A 22,165-nucleotide genomic window follows, 5' to 3' on the forward strand; every position below is an offset into this window, starting at 1 on the left:
GGGTTAATTTGTTGTAAAATAAATCTGAAGTAAGACAAACTCTTCGTAATTTTTTTTGCATTAATACAAAGACAATTTCAAGGTAATGTAAAAATAGTGGGAGTGACAATAGGACTGAGTTTAATTGTTTGAATGATTACTTTGTGAAGAATGGGATAATACATCAAACTTCCTGTGTTAGGACCCCTCAACAAAATGGAAAAGTGGAATGGAAACACCAACACATACTTAATATGGCACGTGCACTTCGTTTTCAGGCAAACTTGCCTATTGAATTTTGGAGAGAATGTGTGTTAACAGCTGCATATTTAATTAATAGAACTCCATCTATGTTGTTGAAAGGCAAAATGCCTTATGAATTTTTGTATGGTCAAGCTCTTTTATATGAAACTGTTCGAGTGTTTGGATGTTTGGCTTATGCTCATAACCAATGATGGAAATGAGATAAATTTGCTAGTCGAAGCCATAAATGTGTGTTTGTTGGATACCCTTTTGCAAAGAAAGGATGAAGCATGTATGATATGGAAACAGGTGAATAATTTGTTTCAAGAGTTATAGTTTTTATGGAAAATCAGTTCCCTTATATACATAAAACCAATGATGAACAAGAGAAGACTAGTAACAACATTGTTGAAAATTGTTTGGGTGAAGAAGAGTTGAAACACTATAAGATGCCTGAACAAGAGAAAAGTGATGAGAGTGATGAATAGTATCAAGATGTGATTGAGCCCAACAGCAATGCCCAGAATCAAGATATGGTTGTAGCAAGGGGGTGGTATTGTCGAAACTGAACAAGATCAGCAATCCAAAGTATTACTTGGTAATGGCCACAAGGAGAAACATGGATCTATTTTGTTATGAGACTTTGTCCTAAACATCATGAAAGTAATGAGTCTTTCTGCAAACTCATTTGATCATCGACATTCCTCAGGTAGTCCTTATCCTATTACATAATATGTAAACTATGATAAATTCTCTAAGCATTACCGTGCTTTCTCAGTAGCTATTACTACAAGTGTTGAACCTAATTCCTTTGCTGAAGCTATAAAAGATGAACGATGGAGAAGTGCTATGAAAAAGGAAATACAAGCTTTAGAAGATAATGGAACATGGATTGTCAAGCAATTACCACCTGGTAAGTAAGCAATAGGATGTAAATGGGTGTTTCAAACCAAATATAATGTAGATGGAACAATTGAACGTTACAAAGCCTTATTGGTTATTCTTGGAAATAGGAAAGTTGAAGGAATCGACTACAATGAGACATTTGCACATATGGCAAAAATGGTTACAGTTCGCACTTTTCTTATAGTAACTACAACTAAAAATTGGGAATTTCATCAGATAGATGTGCATAATGTGTTTTTGTATGAAGATCTACAAAAAAAGGTGTACATGCACATACCCCGTGGCTTTTACGCTCATAAACCAAGAATGGTATGTCATTTGAAGAAGTCTTTGTATAGGCTACGACAGGCTCTTTGATGTTGGTTTGCAAAATTGGCTTCTACTTTAAAGGAATATGGTTTTAGGCAATCTTATTTTGATTATTCCCTTTTCACTTTGTGACAAGGCAAGGTGCAAATCAATGTCCTTGTCTATGTTGATGACATTATTGTGTCAGGTAATAATCATACGATTATTCAAATATTTAAGTAGTTGCTTTCATATAAAGGATTTGGAAGTGTTGAAGTATTTTTTGGATATTGAAGTTGCACGCAGTTCTGATGGAATTTATTTGTGTCAATGAAAATATGCATTGGATATTGTTTCAAAAGTTGGTTTGCTTGGAGCTAAACTAGTCTCTTTCCCAATCGAACAAAATCATAATTTGGCATTGGCCACAAGTGCTTTTCTGCATTATCCAAAGAGCTACAGACGTTTGGTTGGTCGATTTATTTATCTTTCGGTCACTCGACCTAAATTATCATATTATGTGCATGCATTAGCTTAGTTTATGCAACAACCTCAAAAATAACATTGGGAGGCTGCCTTAAGGGTGGTTCATTAGTTGAAAGGAAATCCTAACCGAGGAATTTTGCTCAGATCATAGAGTGATTTGCATCTTTCTGCTTGGTGTGACTCCGATTGGGCGAGTTATCCTCTGACCCGTCACTCTTTAACTGGTTGGTATATTCAACAAGGTAGTTCTCCAATATCCTGGAAGGCCAAGAAGCAATAAACTGTTTCTCGGTCATCGGCTGAAGCAGAATATCGATTTATGGCTGTGACTACTTGTGAATTAAAATGGTTGCAAGGACTATTATTAGCTCTTGGTGTAGATCATTCGGCCCTTGTATGACTATACTGTGATAGTCAGGCAGCTTTGCATATTGCCACCAACCCCGTGTTTCATGAGCGCATCAAACATATTGAGATCAATTGTCATTTTGTTCGTGATGCGATTCACAGTGGTATGATCCAACCAACATATGTTCCTATTGGTTCTCAGCTGGCTAACATTTTTACTAAAGCATTGGGCGGTCGCCAATTTGAGCATTTTCTTCGCAAGTTAGGCACTCATAATTTGCATGCTCTAACTTGAAGGGGGGGTAGTAGGAAATATGGGAAATATTCTCTGTATATTAATTGTATAGTCTTGTATAACAAGAAAAATATTAGTTCCTAATTACGTCCTTATTTAGGTGGTAGAGATTTTCTTTCCTGTATAAGCATTTTCTACGTGCTAAATTAGTTCCTAATTTCTAGGACTGTAATATTGTACATTAGGGTTGGATACGAACAGAGCCCAACTCCTTTTCGGCTCGTTTTCAGTGAGCACAAGCTCGGGCTCGGGCTCGCCGAGCTCACTAAACATATGTTCATGTTTGACTTGTTTCATAATTTTAGTGTTCGAACTCAGCTCGCTTGTAGTTTGGGTTCGTGTGTTCGGGCTCAGGTTCGCTTTGAGCTCGTATTTTGAAGGAACAAATGGCGTTGTTTTTTGCTTAAAATTATGTTTTTTTACTTGAGAAAGCAGCTCGCAAGCCGAGCTCGGCTCGCTTAACCGATGCTCGGATTCAAGCTCGTATTCATTTTTTGTTTAAAATTCAGGCTCACGTTCAGGCTCAGGCTCGGGCTCGGGCTTGTTCGAGCAAAGCTTGTTTTGAGCCTGAACTAGCTCGCTTCGAATCCAGCCCTACTATACATGCGTGTGATTTCTTGGTGAATAAACACAAGACTTTCTCTTCCAAAAACATTGTATTCTCTTTGAAATATTTTCTCAACTCTGTTAATGGGTCCTGCTGTAATTACAAGAACTTGAAGATTCCCGGAAATTATTTGCCATTTATCAAACTGAGAAAACATTTTATAAAATCTTGAAAGAAAGTTAGAAAAATCAAAGTTCAATTTTGTGATCCTCTTTTAATTGACGTGGAGTCTACTCTGTTAATGGGGTCCACTGATACTAGAAGTATTTGCATTTTTTTCCAAATTGTGTTAGTAACTGATAGCAATGCATATTAACTTGGAAGTCAAAACCTTCACTTATTCTTCCTTGTAATTAATTGACAACGAGAGCACGGGATTAAATATCATTAAAATCTTGTTACACTAATAAAGAGCAAGAAAATTCATGGAGCTTTTCTAGTAGTTGTTTGGGTTTGAATGGTTCCCAAGTTAACTTAGCAGAAAGCTGTATAAATATCAAACCATTGGTACTGTTCTGGTATGCACATTTCCTTAAAACAAATGAAGCAAACCATGAAAATAGTTGTTGCCTTTGTTTTCATTGCTGTAGCGACCATCAACATTAGCTTCTGCAAAGGAAGCTCTTCTGTTGGTTGCCTCCAAAGCGAGAGACTAGCACTTTTAAGGTTCAAGCAAGATCTCACTGATCCTGTGAATCGGCTTGCCTCTTGGACTTCTGATCATGAAGATTGCTGTATATGGTCTGGTGTTGTCTGTGACAACTTGACGGGCCATGTGCTTAAGCTCAACCTTAGAACTCCCCCAAAGAAAGAGTATTCCACTCCAGCTGAAGATGAAGCTCGCGAGAGGTCAAAGTTGTCTGGTAAGATAAATCATTCCCTGGTTGATTTGAAGCATTTGAGTTCATTGGACTTAAGCGACAACAATTTTGAAGGAGTAGAGATTCCCAGATTTCTTGGATCTATGCAGAATTTAAGGTACCTCAGTCTATCTCTGAATTCATTCCAGGGTATGATTCCTCCCCAACTTGGAAACCTCTCTAATTTACAGTATCTTGGCCTCGATGGCATATTAGATGTGAAGAGTTTGTGGTGGTTATCTCGTCTTTCTTTGTTGAAACACCTTGAGTTGGATGGTGTGGATCTTAGTAATTCCTCTAATTGGTCGCAAGTGATACACACTCTTCCTTCCTTAGTAGTGCTAGAATTATCAAACTGTATGCTTCATCACTTTCCTCCCCAAACTATTGCAAATTTTTCATCTCTTGCCTCCCTTGATCTAAGTGGAAATCATTTTGAAGGTCCAATCCCTAATGGACTTCAAAACTGGACTTCCATTAGACATCTTGATTTATCTGGAAATCACTTCAATTCTTCGATGCCCAGTTGGTTGTACAAACTTAGAAATCTTGAGGAACTTTTCCTCTCAGACAATCGCTTGCAAGGCTCGATGGATGGACTAGGAAACCTGTCTTCTATCAAAGCACTTGATCTCTCACTAAATGATTTTGATGGAGGAATGCCAGTGTCATTTGGAAGGCTTTGCAACTTGAGATCAATGTCTCTAGAAGCGGTCATACTGAATCAGGAAATATCTCAAATCTTGAATATTTTCTCCGAATGTGTTGCAAAAGTTTTAGAGCATTTGAACTTGGCGGACACTCAACTTTTTGGTCCATTGACCAACCAACTTGGATGTTTCAAAATTTTTAAATCTCTTTGTCTATATTACAACTCAATTTCAGGTTCTATTCCAAGGTCTTTAGGAGAACTTTCATCCTTAGAAATTTTGTTTCTTGCTGATAACCAATTCAATGGAACTCTTTCTGAAATCCACTTTAATAATCTCACAAGACCGATGGCATTAGGAGTATCTGGAAATTCACTAATGTTTAAATTCCCTCCTCAGTGGGCTCCTCCATTTAAACTTCTACTTTTAAGGTTAGGTTCTTGTCATTTAGGCCCTCATTTTCCATCTTGGCTTCGTTCACAAAGGAGTTTGTTTTACCTTGATATATCCAACTCATGCATTTTTGACACTATTCCACAATATTTGTTCAAATTTCCATTAACATTTTTAAATCTCTCACACAACAAATTCTCTGGGGAGATTCCAAATTTAATCCAGTCAAATCAACTTCATGTTCTTGACTTGAATTCAAATAATCTATCAGGTTCTTTACCTCAGATACCTATAAATATGTATGTACTTGATCTTTCCAATAATGCTATTTTAGGATCTATGTACGCTCTGTTGTGTCATGAGATGAATGAGTCAAAAAGTTCGATGGAAATGCTCATCCTCAATAAAAACTTCTTATCAGGGGAATTACCTGATTGTTGGATGAATTGGCAACACTTAAAAGTTCTAAATTTAGAGAACAATAGATTCACTGGAACCCTTCCTCCTTCTATTGGGTCGTTAACTTCTCTTCAATCATTAAACCTTCGCAAAAACAACTTTGTTGGGGAGGTACCTTTATAACTTCAGAATTGTACAAAGTTAGTTAAACTTGATCTTGGTGAAAATGAGTTTGTTGGAAATGTCTCTGCTTGCATGGGAGAAAGATTTTCAAGAATAAAAATTCTCATCCTCCGATCAAATAAGTTTCAAGGTCTTTTATCAGGGGAACTTTGCCACCTCACTTCTCTACAAATCTTAGATTTGGCTTATAACAATTTATTTGGAAACATACCAAGGTGTATCAGTAACTTCAGCACCATGATGAGAGAGAGTGAAGTGGATGATGATATAGAGTACCCGTCTAATGCATATATTAATTCAAGTTTTATGGAGGATGCATTACTTGTGAATAAAGGTGAAATGGCTAAATATAATACAATTTTGAAATTTGTAAGAATGATAGATCTTTCAAAAAATAACTTCTCAGGAGGCATCCCTATGGGAGTGATGGATCTTTCAACGTTGAAATCACTAAATTTGTCTCACAATTCTTTGATTGGTAGAATTCCGGAGAACATTGGTGCTATGAGTTCTCTAGAGTCCATTGATTTTTCTGGAAATCAACTTTCCGGTGAAATCCCACAGAGCATTTCAAAGCTGACATTTTTAAGTGTCTTGAACTTATCCAACAACAAACTTTCTGGAAGAATTCCTTCAAGCACTCAACTACAAAGCTTTAGTGCATCTTCTTTTACTGGCAATGAACTTTGTGGTCCTCCTCTTTCTAATAATTGTACAGTGAGTGTTCCAACATCCGGCGATCAGAACAGAGGAGAAAAAGAAGGTAATGAAGATGAAGTAGACTGGTTTTATGTTAGTATGGCTCTTGGATTTGTGGTGGGATTCTGGAGTTTTATAGGACCTCTATTCTTCAACAGGAGATGGAGGCGCACGTATTTCGAATTCCTGAGTCACCTCCAGGACAAACTGGACAATGTTGTAAGAAAATGTTATTAGACTTTTTGTGTTTCTCTTTTGATCTTTGAATGTTTGGAGCTAATGTATTTGGTATTTTCTACGGAAAGATGTTATTAGTGGTTATGATATTTGAGATCAATAAATCATATTAGCACTAATTTCCATTTGAGTTTAGCATGTAAAGTTGCATCTCATCTATAAATTTCATTGGAGCCTTCTTTATTGTAAATGCATCTCATCTATAAAGCTTATCATTAGTAAGTTAACCCTGCAACATTTGTTCATAATATAGCTTTAACCAAAAGCCCTAGAATAGAAGATCGAGACTTCTTTTTATGAGAGTTTTAGAAATTTACTTATTATTGCGAACCATTTCAACTTTCTCTCTTTTATACCTTGCCAGAAAGACACAAAATGTGTACTCGGTAAAATCTGTTGACTACAGCAACACAAGGGAATCCTAAGGTCAACCGAAGATAGCAAGTACTTTTGATAAATCAAACAGGCTCATATACATTGAATGAATAATGCCCCAACAAAGAAAATTTGCCAACAAATGGAATTCTGAAACAACTGAACCAGTGCCATATCCTTTTACCCTGCTCTACCGACCCGTAACTAAATGGCCGCAGTCAACACATACTCAAAGTTAACAGGACTGCAATGACATAAACCAAGGATTTGCTTTCAACTGTGGATGAACATGCACAAACACATTTTTTTGCCCACATCAACTGTCCTTATTCTCATTTACCTTGAAAGATGGCACATAATATTCTCATGGGAAAAATGGCTTAAAAGCTTAACATATATCCATGAACATCATAACGGTGTAGGATGGCAAAAGTGGAAAAGGAGATATATGATACCTTTTTGCACTTTATCTTTTGGGTATCCACGAATGACATTTTGATTCAATACAATTTTATTGGAAGAGGAAACATCATGCTAAGTATCAACTCCAACTGATGAGGTGATTGAAGACACACAGGAGAACCAATACCGTCGTCTGCCATCTCTGTGGCCAATCATAGCAAGACCTTTATATATAAATCTAACAGTAAGGATTTATGAGTCCAATGCATCCAACCATACAAGTGACCAACATAAGCAAAAAAATGTATATATATTTAGTAGTACAAAATATGAAGGCCAATGATAGCAAGAACTTACGTCTAACAACCATCAAGTGCATCAATGGCACAACCAGTTGTCCACGAAAGCCATCTCTCTACCTCATCAACGGTTACAAAACCTTGAGCCTAAAAGAGCCAAAAGGTCAATGAACTCGGATATTTTTCAACTCGTAATACATTATTCCACCCAGAAGAGTAAAGAAATACAAATTTTTCATGTTTTTGCAGACATTCCAAAAAGAATTCTGAATATGGAATCGTATAAAGAAAATGGTTATAACCTGGGCCAACTTCAAACTTTGATTATGGTCTTTGTTCAACTCAGTAGGAACAGAGCGGACAAGCTTTTTCTTTCCAGCGGAAATCACCTCAAAACCACTACCCATTACCTGGATAAATTTAAGCATTGGGTGTTTATTTATCAATCACCATAATTTCATCAACATGAAATGTACCCAAAATACGCTTAATTTCATTACCTTCAGCTTACTTATGGCACGCACACAGTCATCCTCAGATGCAGCTTCACGATCACTTTTTCGCCTCTGCCGGAGGAGATTGCAGATTGCAAATTTCAGTCGTTCCTTCAAAAATAAACTAATAACAAGATCAAGTAATAGGCAATTTACTAAAGGGAGTCTTAGAGAGGCAATTTACATGCATCCAGAATTTTTTCATCATATACATAACATCACACCTTAAAAAACTATTGTCATGACTCATGAGATATGGACCGATATTAAATATGACACTAACCAAGTTCATAATAGAAATCACCAATCTCTAATAGCTCTGCCCAGAAACTCTTATTTGACGCCAAGGGATCCACTCCAACTTTTGCACACGTCATGAAACTGTGACCTGAATGTGGGGTTCTTGCGTAGATCATTCTGCATCAACCCATTTCAACTATTAGCTCAAATCATATTTTTCATTATGTGATATTCAGCAATAGATGATGTTAATATATCCATCAATCAAAAATCATATTTTTCAGGATTTGTTCTACCCTGAATTCAGTTACTTTCGTTTTAATTCATTATAGAGAAAGAATACTCTGTTACTGGGATGCTTGTAACCTTTTCAGGACACTGGCTGTTTCTGGGCAATGCCAAAACCTTAATCATTGAATCATGTGGATGTCACCAGTAGGATCACAAATTATTCTAACATAAGATTCTTTCCTCATATTTGAGACTATAAAGATATCCTTGATTACATGGTTAGACAGGAAGAAATATATGATAAAGATTTTCCCATTATAGGAACAGACATCCATCTAAACTTGGATCCGGATGGCTCACCCAAAACAAGATCTAGCACTTTTTGGCTAGCCCATAGGTTCACCTAGGTTTTAACTCAAGGGTCTAACTTCTTTTAGCTCAACCCGTCATGCTCAAACAGGTCTTGGATCAAGAGACTCTGATACCATATTAGAAATTTGGGACCTGTTAGACTTGGAGTGTGGATAACATCATTATTATTTATGAGCTTTAACTTATTTTGGGTTCCAATTGTTAAAATGACTTAATCCAATCTAATCCAACAAATCAGACCATTTTTTACTTGTATGTAATTTATTATCATGTTTATTGCCACAATATGTTTTCCTCCTTTGATTTGTATTCAATTACCGTTATGTTCCTTCTAGCTATGGCTTATGGGTAAGTATTTTCCAAGGTATTGTGAAATTTGTCTTCTATTAGTATACATTTGCATAAAGTTTTATTCTGTGGATTAATTATTGATTTCCATAAAAAGAGCAAATTATTAATTTGCCTTGATGTTTACATTCTTATTATTTCCATATATGCTTGAGAGACTTCCATTGCATAAAGGTGCTTACAGGTGTTAAAACGCATGAGAGTTTGCTTTGAAATTTGAAGCTGATGTTTACAAAAAGGGAAGCACATGTTTTATTTGAAAAAGTCTTAGGTAGACTTAGTATTTGATATTTGTTCAGATCAGATTCTTGCTCCTTAATTTTCTGATTTTCAGTTAGTAAAGTAGTGCCAATAAAATCTGATAGCAGTTGAGATTTATTAGAATTTTAGTTTGGTTGTAAGCCGATAAATAGGCATTCTCATTTCTGAAATAAAAACTATTGTGCCTTCCTTCAATATTTTAACTCTCAATTTCCTTTGTTATTTTCTTCAAAATACTATATTTTTAGTTTATTATAGAAAATCTAAATTTGCCAACATTACAACAACAGGTACATGCTCTACTACTCTACTGTGAGGTAGGATTTGCTGTGGGTCTTTGCTGCTTGTTCTATGTGATACCCTTAGGCGAATCCCACATCGACAAAGCACGGGAGAGATGCTGGGTCTGTGTGTGCTCTGTCTATGGATCCCACATTGGTTAGTGATGGGAGAATTGAATTGGTTAAATAGCCTGTGAGCTCTTTAACTGTTAAGACGCGTTTTGGGTTGTAAAGCCCAGAAGCAAACCCATGATGGACTGTGTGTCCAAAGTGGACAATATCTTAACAGTGGGCCGGGTTATTGGACCTGGAGTGTTACAAATGGTATCAGAGCAACTCCGCGTGTCCTCTTGAACGATGGTGGGGCAAACCTCAGCGAGGACGCTGAGTCCCGTAAGGGGGGGTGTATGTGATACCCTTAGGCGAATCCCACATCGACAAAGCACGGGAGAGATGCTGGGTCTGTGTGTGCTCTGTCTATGGATCCCACATTGGTTAGTGATGGGAGAATTGAATTGGTTAAATAGCCTGTGAGCTCCTTAACTGTTAAGACGCGTTTTGGGTTGCAAAGCCCAGAAGCAAACCCATGATGGACTGTGTGTCCAAAGTGGACAATATCTTAACAGTGGGCCGGGTTATTGGACCTGGGGTGTTACAAATGGTATCAGAGCAACTCCGCGTGTCCTCTTGAACGATGGTGGGGCAAACCTCAGCGAGGACGCTGAGTCCCGTAAGGGGGGGTGTATGTGATACCCTTAGGCGAATCCCACATCGACAAAGCACGGGAGAGATGCTGGGTCTGTGTGTGCTCTGTCTTTGGATCCCACATTGGTTAGTGGTGGGAGAATTGAATTGGTTAAATAGCCTGTGAGCTCCTTAACTGTTAAGACGCGTTTTGGGTTGCAAAGCCCAAAAGCAAACCCATGATGGACTGTGTGTCCAAAGTGGACAATATCTTAACAGTGGGCCGGGTTATTGGACCTGGGATGTTACATTCTACCTACTTTATAGCATGAATGTTAGTAAATTCTGCCATTTTGTACTATTTGTTTGATTAATCTGTTTGAATTTCTCATGCCAACGGAGCTTTGTGGGATATGAGAATAGGCATTTTGTTGATTTTATACCCGTTGATTCTTAGTGTCATATGCTGTTGATTGACTTGTGCATAAAATTTCAGAGCTTATTGCTCGTTCATCATGTGGTTATTAACTGTGTGTGAAGTATTTTTATAGCTTCTTTTGTGTATGATAGACTGGTCAGCAGTACTGACATTTCTAGTTTAGGCTTTCCAACTAAACATGGCCATTTGCAATAAAGACCTTGAAGCCCACTTTCTGAAGTCTTATTTTAGGATGTTCTTTCTGATCAGATGGAATTATCACTTATTTTCATGTATTAACTGTGTTAGAGGGCTGATGCATCAACTGGCTGGAAGGAATTTACTAGTCCTGATAAAAAGAAAGTAAGCAATCCTATATAATTTCCTTTGAACTATTCATTCATAAGCTTTGCAAGTTAAATAGTTATTCATTTTGATTCGATCTTATTTTTTACTGTTCTGCAGGCATTACTACAACAAATTTACCAAGCAATCAAAATGGTCAATACCAGATGAGTTGAAGGTGTTTCCCGTATGCTGACTTGTGAACTTATCATTCCTTCAAATATTTGTAGAATCTTTCATTTTCTTGAATATTTTTAAAATGCTTATCATTCCTTTGAATATTTTGTTGAAATCTTTCATTTTCCTGATCATTTTTAAAATGTCCCTCTAGTTAGCCCGTGAAAAGCAGAAAAGCTTCCCATGAAAGGAACAATGCTAGAAGCATCCGCTAATTCTCAACCACTTGCTTCTATTCCTTCTTCTGTGGTTCAAGCACCATCTAGTGTTGATAACTCTTCTTGTTCTATTCAAGAGGTAGCATCCAGCCCAGAGGCTGTTGGCAACATACAACCTGCAGCAGCTTCTGGATCATTAGAATTACCCATTGTAGCTTCTCCTTTCTCAGCCAAAATTAACTACCTTTAACTCTGTACAATTTTTAAGAGATAAAGGGACTGCTCCAGAGAGGTTGTTCTTGCGAAAATGAAGGGACTCGAGAAAAGTCAAAGTTCCCATTGAGACAGGAAGGACACCACTGAAGTTATTGTTATCCAAATTCAGAACAGACAAGCATTGGAAATTCATCCAGCAATCAGACAACTCTCCATGTAAAAGATTATATCGAAGGTTGAGAATTCGAGTTGCCCTTGACTCATTTTTCCCAGAACACAAAAAGTGGGACATAGATCCTGACAAACTATTATTGGTAAGATCTAACTGAACCAGATTGGAGGATACCAGAGGCAACACACCAGAAAATTTATTAGAACTCAAGTCAAGATACTGCAATCTGGTGACCTTAGTAAAATTCGGAATCTCCCTGCGGATTTGGTTGTGGGAGAGATTTAAGAAATCAAATTGGTGGATAGATTTCCAAAACCACTCAGGCATTGTATCTGAAATTCCTGCATTTGATAAATCCAGAGAATGTAAATATTTTTGTGAGTGAACCCATGAATGAAATCGAAGCCCTAAGTAACAAGATCCCAACACTAAATATTCAGGCTGAAAAGAAGGAACCCAATCAGGGCTAACTTTCAGCACCAATGAGTTTTGCAGTAAACCAGCGTAGCCTTGTGAGATTAGTAAAGTGAATCTGAGAAAGAGTTCCATTCAATTGATTATAGGAAATATCTAGGTAGGTCTTCTAATGAAGAGAGTTCTCCTAAAGAAGATGGAATAGGACCAGAAATGGAGTTGTCATGCAAATAAAGAAACTGCAGACTTTTAAATTGCCCAAGTTGATCGGTAATCTGACCACAAAGTTGATTGTAACTTAAATCTAATGACTCCAGTCTCTCAGAAACACATGTAGAGAGAATATCTAAGATCTCAGACATCTCTTGACTCAATCGAAGCATTGTCAGAAAAATTGAGTGCAAGTTGCAAAGTCTTCCAAATGATTTTGGAATTTTTCCTTTAAATCTATTGATGGAAAGATCAAGGAAATTGAGGGAAGTCAAGTTTCCAATAGCAGTAGAAATTGTACCTTGCAGCATATTCCATCTTAAACCAAGATGCTTAAGATGGTTAAATTTGTACAACCAAGCGGGCATTGAAGAATTGAAACTATCGTCAGATAAATAAAGAAACTCAAGAGAAGTCAAGTTTGAAGTCCAGTGGAATCGGACCTTGGAAATAATTAGATCTTAAATTAAGGTATACTAAATTACCAAGACTGAAAACCCAAGAAGAAATCGAAATGTTCAATTGGTTGTAAGAAAGATCAAGTTCGGGCAGAGATGAAAAATGTGCACTGGTTATAGCAGGAAACTGACCAAGTTGACAATTGTGCAATCGTAACACTACCAGAGAAGGGAGTGTATTTATCACCTTCAACCAGTTATCATTGACTCTGCTAAGATTCACACGAAGTCCAAATCCAGATACTTCAACGATGAAAGATGAGACAACCACCAAAATTTCTCAATGTATGAATAAAAGTTGCCACCGAGGTCAAGATACTGCAGATTAGAGGATTTCCAAGTTGGTGAGGAACCCTTCCATGGAATCCGTTGTCAGAGAGACTAAGATATCTTAATTCCTCAATTGAACCAAGAAATACAGGTATCTGAATTCCTTCAAAATTATTATTGCTCAAGTCCAAGGTGTTGATTTTTAATGGAGATTTGTATGCAAAGAAAGCATGAAAAAGTGCAAAAAAAGAGGAGAGAAAAGGAAAAAACAGAGAGCTGGAACGGAAGAAGTTTTTGGCTGTGAAAAGTCACCTTTTTCTATTCTTTTTCATACATTTATATTTACACCAGTTCCACTAAATTCATGTACAACAGCAGTTTAAAATAAGCTTACCCATACAATTTCTTACAAGCTAACCAAACCTTCATTATCAAAGTACACCAAACACAACTACTACAATTTTGGTTTGGTTGCAGTCTAACCAAAAGCATTACGAAATGGTTAAGTAAGTTTGTCATCACTTAAAGGCTACAAAAATAATCCACATCAGCTTTAACTTTCTACACCAAAACCATCTTCAAAAAATCAGAATTTTCCAGCAGCCAACTTCACTGCTCCATAACTTCATCACAAGGAAACCAAATGCTTCAAATCAAGCAAAGAGGGATTTATATTTCCTCCCAACATTGACCTCAGATAAGCATCATATTCAACCTCAGATGCATGATCTTTCAAAGCAGGATTTCTAAGGTTAACTCAAGAACATGGCGTGTCAAGTTGTCACAGACAACACCAGCCCATTCGCAACAATCTCCATCACCTTTCCAAGAGCCAAGCCAGTTGGTAGGATCTATGAGGTCATTTTTGAAACTTAAAAGTGCTTCTCTCTCACTTTGTATGCAACCTAGGAAAGAGCTTCCATTGCAGAAGCAAATGTTGATGGTTGCAATGGAAGCTAACTGCAGGAAAAGTGCTACAAGAACAGTGCTCATGATTGGTTTCATAACATGGGAGCGTTCGAAACGGAGTACTATATATTTAGAGTTAACATATAGCAAAGTCCATACACTAGGAAACTTCTAAGATAAAATCAAACAAGCTATAGTTTGTTTTGATATAATAATATTAATATCATATCTCCTCATATTTCATTGTCATGACTTTTTGAAGAGTAGCAGAGAGTAGAAGCCTTTTACAATTATTTAGTTTGAATATATGACCTGACGCATAGAAATTTTTTAAAGTTATAACCACTCTTTCATTCAGCTCAAAATTTGAAGTTGCATATGTTGAACAAGGGTGATGCTTACAAAATAATAATTTTATTAGTGTTGAAAAATTACAAAGTTGTACAAACTCACACTTACACAAAAACTCACACCACTCACTCACAGAACAATAATTTTGAATTCATTTCATCTATAAAGCTTACCCTTAGCAAGTCAAGCCTCCTTTTAACAGTATAAACAATTGAAATTAATAAATTCGTGTTATCTATAAATTTCATTCTAGCCTTCTTTATTTTAAATTCATTTTATCTATAAAGCTTATCCTTAAGTTAAGCCTACAATATGACCTGAAACTATAAAGATAATCTTCAATATATGATGAATATTTTCATGCTTCAAGGACATATGCTTCTTCTCCTTTAATATGACCTGATTCTAGTTCTTTCCCTTTAATATGAGCTTAATTAATAAATATTAGAATATAAACCCATGGTTCATTTGTCAATAGGTCCTTGTTTATTCAACTCGAAAGTTTGAATAATCCTGACGGGGAATTATTTATGGAATCTTGCCTAGGTAGAAGTTAGAAAAATCAAGGGAAATTGAAATTTTTACCATTATATGTACATACAAATTTATCACATTTTTTAAAAATTAAACATTTATACTACAAAGATAGCATAATGCATAAATTACTTTTATCTTTAACCTTGAATAAAAGTAGAGTTGGCGAGATTGCCAACTCGCCAACCTATTATCCCATAGACACACAATTCAAAATTTGAGTTCATTCTTGATTTTTTTCGATTAAAACCTTTTATTATCACCCACCAAATCATAAATCTAACTAAAAAAATCCAACTACCAATAATCAACCATCCAGAATTTGAGTCCATTATTGATATCTTTACACGGACAAAAGAAATATGCTCACAGGATATATGATAGAAATGCAAGAGTTTTTGTGTGATTAAATAATAGAGAGATTGATGTTCACACGTGAACAAGAACCACCAACAATAACTGATCAAATAAGGGGTGTTTTTGAAATTCTTCTCAATTTGTGGTAAAAAATTTTATATGTCTATATGTGTGGTAATTTTGTATATAAGGTTGATTTTTTTGGCAAAAATTTCAATATTCCAAAAATCAAACCCTTTCTATGTTTGTCTTCTTTTAGTTGTCTTGAAGTCCACTCTGTTCAGGGGACCTACTCCATTAACATGTATTGGAAAATTCTTGTAAATTTAGGTCCAGGTTTTGATGGGTCTAATCAGTCAATCATATCGATGATATCACCATGAAATCAATGACATAAATAAAATTATATATAGTTATATATTAAATATATATTGTGTTGTTTTTTAAGAAGCAAGAAAACAATAAAATTATCTACACATTTCATGTTTGAAGACCTCTCCTTTGCAGTAAATTGATTTACAACATCCAATGAAATATTTAATATCTTTTCGTTCTCCAAAATGCTGTTCTTTTTTAATTGACTTGGAGTCTACTCTATTAAGGGTTCTTGCTAAAATTACAGGTACTTGAAGATTCCTGAAAATTGTTAGTTTCAGATTAGGTTTTATTAAGAATGCTTTATTCAAGAATTACAATATTAGTAAACCGGATTAGCAAGAAATGAAGAATAAAATCAGCATCAGAAATCAACAAGATAACACAAGAAATACTTGGTTCAAGTTTTGATTTGAAACCCTATATCCAAGGCAGAGACAAGGCTCTAGTCGAATCCACTATTAAACATAAGCAAATACAACTTACACAACCCTCCGATTGACACCACACACGACTACTATATGCCATGAAACGAAGTACCAAACCAAGCCTTCATCAAGACTCAAGACACTTACTCAACTGGAGAAAACCAGAGGATTTCTCCCTAGTTCAACTAAATCACAAAAACACAACCCTAATTTTAGAGAACAGAGGAACAATAAGGAAGTCGGCCAAAATACACACACCTGCGCTAACCCCTAATAAGACACATTATACACTTAGGTTAAACACCTAATAAAAAGACTAAATTACCCTCTAACACATTTAAGCCACATTTTACAAAAATAATTTGCAATTTTTCAAACTGAGAAAATATTCTATGAAGTCATGAAAGAAAGTTAGAAAATTCAAAGTTTGATTTCGTTGTCCTCTTTTAAATGACTTGGAGTACACTCTGATAATGGGGCTTACTAAAACTAGAAGTATTTGCATCTTTTCCGAATTGTGTAATTAGATTTTATTGATCATGTGTTAGGTACTGATAGCAATGTCAATTGACTTAGAAGTCAAAACCTTCACTTATTTTTCCTTGTAATTAATTGACAAAGAGAGCACAGGATTAAATATCACTGAAATCTTGCTACACTAATAAAGAGCAAGAAACTTCATGGAGCTTTCCTACTAATTGTTTGGATTTGAATGGTTCCCATGTTAAGCTAGCAAAAAACTGTATAAATATCAAAAAGCTGTATAAACAATTTAACGGAACCCTTTTTGAAATCCATTTTAAGAATCTCACAAGACTAATAGGGTCTGAAGCATCTAGAAATTCATCTAGAAATTCACTAATATTAAAAGCTGGTCCTCAATGGAGACCTCCGTTTAAACTTCTGTATTTAGGATTAGGTTCTTGTCATTTAGGGCCTCATTTTCCATCTTGGAATAGTTCAAAAAGGATTTTGATTTACCTTGATATATCCAACTCAAACATTTTTGACACTACTCCACAATATTTGTTTAAATTTCCAACAACATTTTTAAATCTCTCGCACAACAAACTCTATGGGGAGATTCCGAATTTAATCCAGTTAACTCAACTTGATTTACTTGATTTGAATTCAAATAATCTAACAGGTCCTTTACCTCTCATACCCTAAAAAACGTATGTACTTGATCTTCCCAAATGCTTTGTCAGGATCAATTTTTCATGTTCTGTGTAATGAGATGATTAAGTCCAAAAGTTTGATGCAAATATTCACCCTTAGTTATAACTTTTTGTCGGGGGAATTACTTGATTGCTGAATGAATTGACAACAATTAGAAGTCTTAAATTTAGATAACAACAGATTTAGTGGAACTCTTCCTACTTTAATTTCTTTTCAGTCATTAAACCTTTGAAAAAACAACAATTTTGGGAAAATACCTTTATCACTTTAGAATTGTATAGATTAGTTAACTTGATCTCAGTGAAAATGAGTTTGTTAGAAATGTCCCTGCATGGATAGGACAAAGATTCTCAAGGACAAAGTAGCATGGAAACTCATAATGGGATGTGTTTCCATGTTTCGGAAATGTTTCCATTTCCAAAACTCCCCAAAACTTGTACAAAATATTTCAAGTTATTTTGAAATTTTTGAAAAATTTTGAAACATGTTTCCTTAAAAGAAAAATTATGAAATTGATTAAATATACATCTTTTGTATTTTCAAACTTGAAATATTTTTAAATCTTATACTGAATTCACCTCCTCTCCACTCTTCAATGTGTTAATCATCTTCTCCCCAGCATGTTATATAAATTGGTATGTATTTTTTTTTTTTAAATATCTACATGTACTTACTTAAGAACAATTTAAAATAGGTTTTATGATTATATTTTATGGTATTTTTTCTCTTCATTTTTTTATTATTTATTTTTATATTATACAAGTTTATGTATTTTTGTTATAAAAATTTGGTATTTATAAAAAAAAAAACTTTATATTTTTCATATTTATAAGTTTCCCCATGTTTTTGTTTCCTATATTTTTAAAAAAATGTGTTTCCATGTTTCCGTTTTTGCCTTTCTACGTTTTCACATTTCCGTTTTCATGCTACATAGCTCAAGGGTAATGATTCTCAGCTTTCGATCAAATAAGTTTCATGGCCTTTTACTGAGGGAACTTTGCCATCTCAGTTCACTACAAATCTTAGATTTGGCTAATAACAATTTATCTGGAAACATACCAAGGTGTATCAGTAACATCCGTGCCATGATGAAAGAGAATGAAATAGATAATTGGAATAAACTGAAATTATTTATGGAATCTTGAAAAGGCAGAAGTTAGAAAAATCAAACCCTTCATAGAAGTTAGAAATTTACAAGTATTTGAAATTTCTTGTAAATTTAGGTTGCCAATGCGAAAATCTAGGTCCAAGTCTTGATCAGTCGGTCGGGCATGTATGTCACCATAAAATCAATGGCATAGATAAAATTATATATAGTTATATATTAAATACATGTATTGAATAACATAAAACGTAAATTTATCAAGTCTAGCGGTATTTGTAACCAATCACATGCAAGAAGAGTACCTTCATCCTTGATCTAACTGAATTGACCAGATACAATTTGACCTATTCAACTCCAATCAGTCCAATCCAATGATTAAAATATGTTTTGCCCTTAGCTTAGATTGCCTAAACATCGGTTTCCAATCAAACTGGCTCAACTGACTGGTCCCATCTGTGTTTTAAAACCATAACAATGATGTTGAAGAGCAATAAGCTCTCATGGAAGGAAACTACTATAATTGACTTGGAGTCTACTCTGTTAATAGGTCCTGCTATAATTTCAAGAACTTGAAGATTCCTGGAAATTATTTGCAATTTTTCAAACAGAGAAAATAATTTATAAAATCTTGAAAGAAAGAAAAATCAAAGTTCAATTTTGTGGTCCTCTTTTAATTGACTTGGAGTCTACTCTGTTAATGGGTCCTGCTATAATTTCAAGAACTTGAAGATTCCTGGAAATTATTTTCAATTTTTCAAACAGAGAAAATAATTTATAAAATCTTGAAAGAAAGAAAAATCAAAGTTCAATTTTGTGGTCCTCTTTTAATTGACTTGGAGTCTACTCTGTTAATGGGTCCTGCTATAATTTCGAGAACTTGAAGATTCCTGGAAATTATTTGCAATTTTTCAAACAGAGAAAATAATTTATAAAATCTTGAAAGAAAGAAAAATCAAAGTTCAATTTTGTGGTCCTCTTTTAATTGACTTGCAGTCTACTCTGTTAATGGGGTCTACTGATACTAGAAGTATTTGCATTTTTTTCCAAATTGTGTAATTGTGTTAGTAACTGATAGCAATGTATATTAACTTGGAATTCAAAACCGTCACTTATTCTTCCTTGTAATTAATTGACAACGAGAGCACGGGATTAAATATCATTGAAATCTTGTTACACTAATAAAGAGCTAGAAACTTAGGGAGCTTTCCTACTAATTGTATGGATTTGAATGGTTCCCATGTTAAGCTAGCAAAAAGCTGTATAAATATCAAACCATTGATAGCGTTCTGAGTTGAGCAAAAGTGGTAACAGTAATTTAATTAATTACTACAAATTTGTACAAAACAAGACTACACCCACAGACTTACAAAATTACTCACTCACTTAATTACTCACAGCTCTCACTTCACTCACTACCAGCCCAACACTTGCCACTTGCAACTTTCAATTTTTCTTCTGCTTACTCACTTTTTTCTGCACATGATCATGGCAAGCACTTACATATATTTGTACTAGTTTATGTCGGTTGTGTAGCTGACTTTAACCTTTCTTTAATTCTCTGGAATGGTGGTTGCATTGGCTGGTCTGGAGGCATCTTAATCGCCTCCAGGACAAACTGGGCAGTGTTGTAAGAAAATGTTATTAGACTTTTGTGTTTCTCTTTTGATGTTTCATTGTTTGGAGCTTATGTATTCTGTATTTTCTACAGAAAGATATAATTAGTGGTTATGATATTTTGAGATCAATAAATCATGTTAGTATGGCTCTTGGATTTGTGGTGGGATTCTGGAGTTTTATAGGACCTCTATTCTTCAGCAGGAGATGGAGGTGCATGTATTTCCAATTCCTGAGTAGCCTCCAAGACAAAGTGGGCAGTGTTGTAAGAAAATGTAATTAGACTTTTTGTGTTCCTCTTTTGATCTGAATGTTTGGAGCTTATGTATTTTGTATTTTCTACATAAGGATGTTATTAGTGGTTATGGTATTTGAGATCAATAAATCATATTTGTATTAATTTCCATTTGAGTTTGGCATGCAAAGTTGCAATTTATGAAATAAAATGATGGAATAATATTTTTTAAAAATTATTATTCAGTAAAATCTATTGACTGAAGCAACACAAGGGAATCCTAAGGCCAACTGAAGAGAGGAAGTACTTTTGATTAATCAAAGAGGCTCATATACATTGAATGAATAATGCACCAACAAAGAAATATGCCAACAAATGAAATTCTGAAACAACCGAGCCAGTGGTATATCCTTTTACCCTGCTCTACCGACCTGTATCTAAATGGCCCCAGTCAACACTGGTGGTTCTACCATACTCAAAGTTGACAGGACTGCAATGACATAAACCAAGGATTTGCATGCGAACGTTTGAAACGGAGTACTATATAGTCATAGTTAACATATAGCAATATACTTTGATTATTCAAGTCGGTCCACATGCTAGGAAACTTCTTAGATGAAATCAAACAAGCTATAGTTTGTGTTGATATAATAATATTAATATCATATCTCCCCATATTTCATTGTCATGACTTGTTGAAGAGTACCTAAGCGTAAAAGTCACAGATTCACAGGTAGGATCATGAATTCTTCAAAGATAGATTCTTTCTTCATGAATCATCACGTATCTTAAACTATAAAGATAACCTTGACCATATAGTGAGACGAGAGAAATATATGATGAAGATTTTCATGCTTGAAGGACTTTTGCTGCTTCTCTTTTTAATATGACCTAATTCTTGTTCTTTCCTGGAGTTTAATTAATAAATATTAAAATATAAACCCATGGTTAATTTGTCAATATGGATCCTTTTTTATTTAACTTGGAAGTTGGAATCCTTACTTTTTCGGCTCTAATTTATAAACCATAAATCCCTAGAATTATCTATGGAATCTTGAAAAGGCAGAAGTTAGAAAAATCAAACTCTTTCCTTGTTTGTCCTCTTCTAGCTGACTTGGAGTCCACTCTGTTGAGGGGACCTACTAAATTTACAAGTATTGGAAAAATCTTGTAAATTTAGGTTGTCAATATAAAAATCTAGCCCCAGGTCTTCATTGATTGACCGGACTGGTGATATCACTATGAAATCAATGGCATAAATAAAATCATATATAATTATGTATTAAGTACATTTATTGAACAAAATAAAACATAAATTTATCAAGTCCAACGGTACTTGTGACCAATCACATGCAAGAAGAGTATTTTCATCAAACTAGTTCAACTATAAGTCAATCCGATCCAATGAGTAAAACACGTTTTAACCTTAGCTTGGATGGGGCTAAATATTGGATCCTAGTCAAACTAGTTTAACCAATTAGTCTGATCTAGGTTTTAAAACAATAACAAGAACACTTAAGCACAATAAACTCACATGGAAGGAAAGTAATAATACTTTCACAAAAGTGTTTCTATATGCAGTGACAAAAGCCTTATCATATTGAATAAATTGTTTCTCTCTCCTATGCAATTAAACTATGTATATATTTTCTTTTTATATAAATTGAAGGCATAGATAAT

General features: G+C 34.9%; 2 protein-coding genes and 1 pseudogene across 2 annotated transcripts; 2 read left to right on the forward strand and 1 right to left on the reverse strand.

Annotated features, from left to right (window-relative positions):
* The first annotated feature begins 3,580 nt into the window (after positions 1-3,580).
* LOC123201624 (receptor-like protein EIX1) lies at positions 3,581-5,666 on the forward strand. The gene has a single exon (XM_044617204.1). The coding sequence runs from the start codon at positions 3,673-3,675 to the stop codon at positions 5,635-5,637; it is 1,965 nt and encodes a 654-aa protein (XP_044473139.1). The 5' UTR covers positions 3,581-3,672; the 3' UTR covers positions 5,638-5,666.
* On the forward strand, positions 5,666-20,650 carry LOC123201625 (receptor-like protein EIX2). The gene is made up of 2 exons (XM_044617205.1): positions 5,666-6,429; positions 20,390-20,650. The coding sequence occupies exons 1-2, from the start codon at positions 5,710-5,712 to the stop codon at positions 20,531-20,533; spliced, it is 864 nt and encodes a 287-aa protein (XP_044473140.1). The 5' UTR covers positions 5,666-5,709; the 3' UTR covers positions 20,534-20,650.
* LOC123201626 lies at positions 7,483-8,555 on the reverse strand (annotated as a pseudogene).
* Positions 20,651-22,165: the final 1,515 nt, after the last annotated feature.

The sequence above is a fragment of the Mangifera indica genome, chromosome 18 (assembly GCF_011075055.1).
Source record: "Mangifera indica cultivar Alphonso chromosome 18, CATAS_Mindica_2.1, whole genome shotgun sequence".
In the NCBI taxonomy this organism is placed as follows: Eukaryota; Viridiplantae; Streptophyta; class Magnoliopsida; order Sapindales; family Anacardiaceae; genus Mangifera; species Mangifera indica.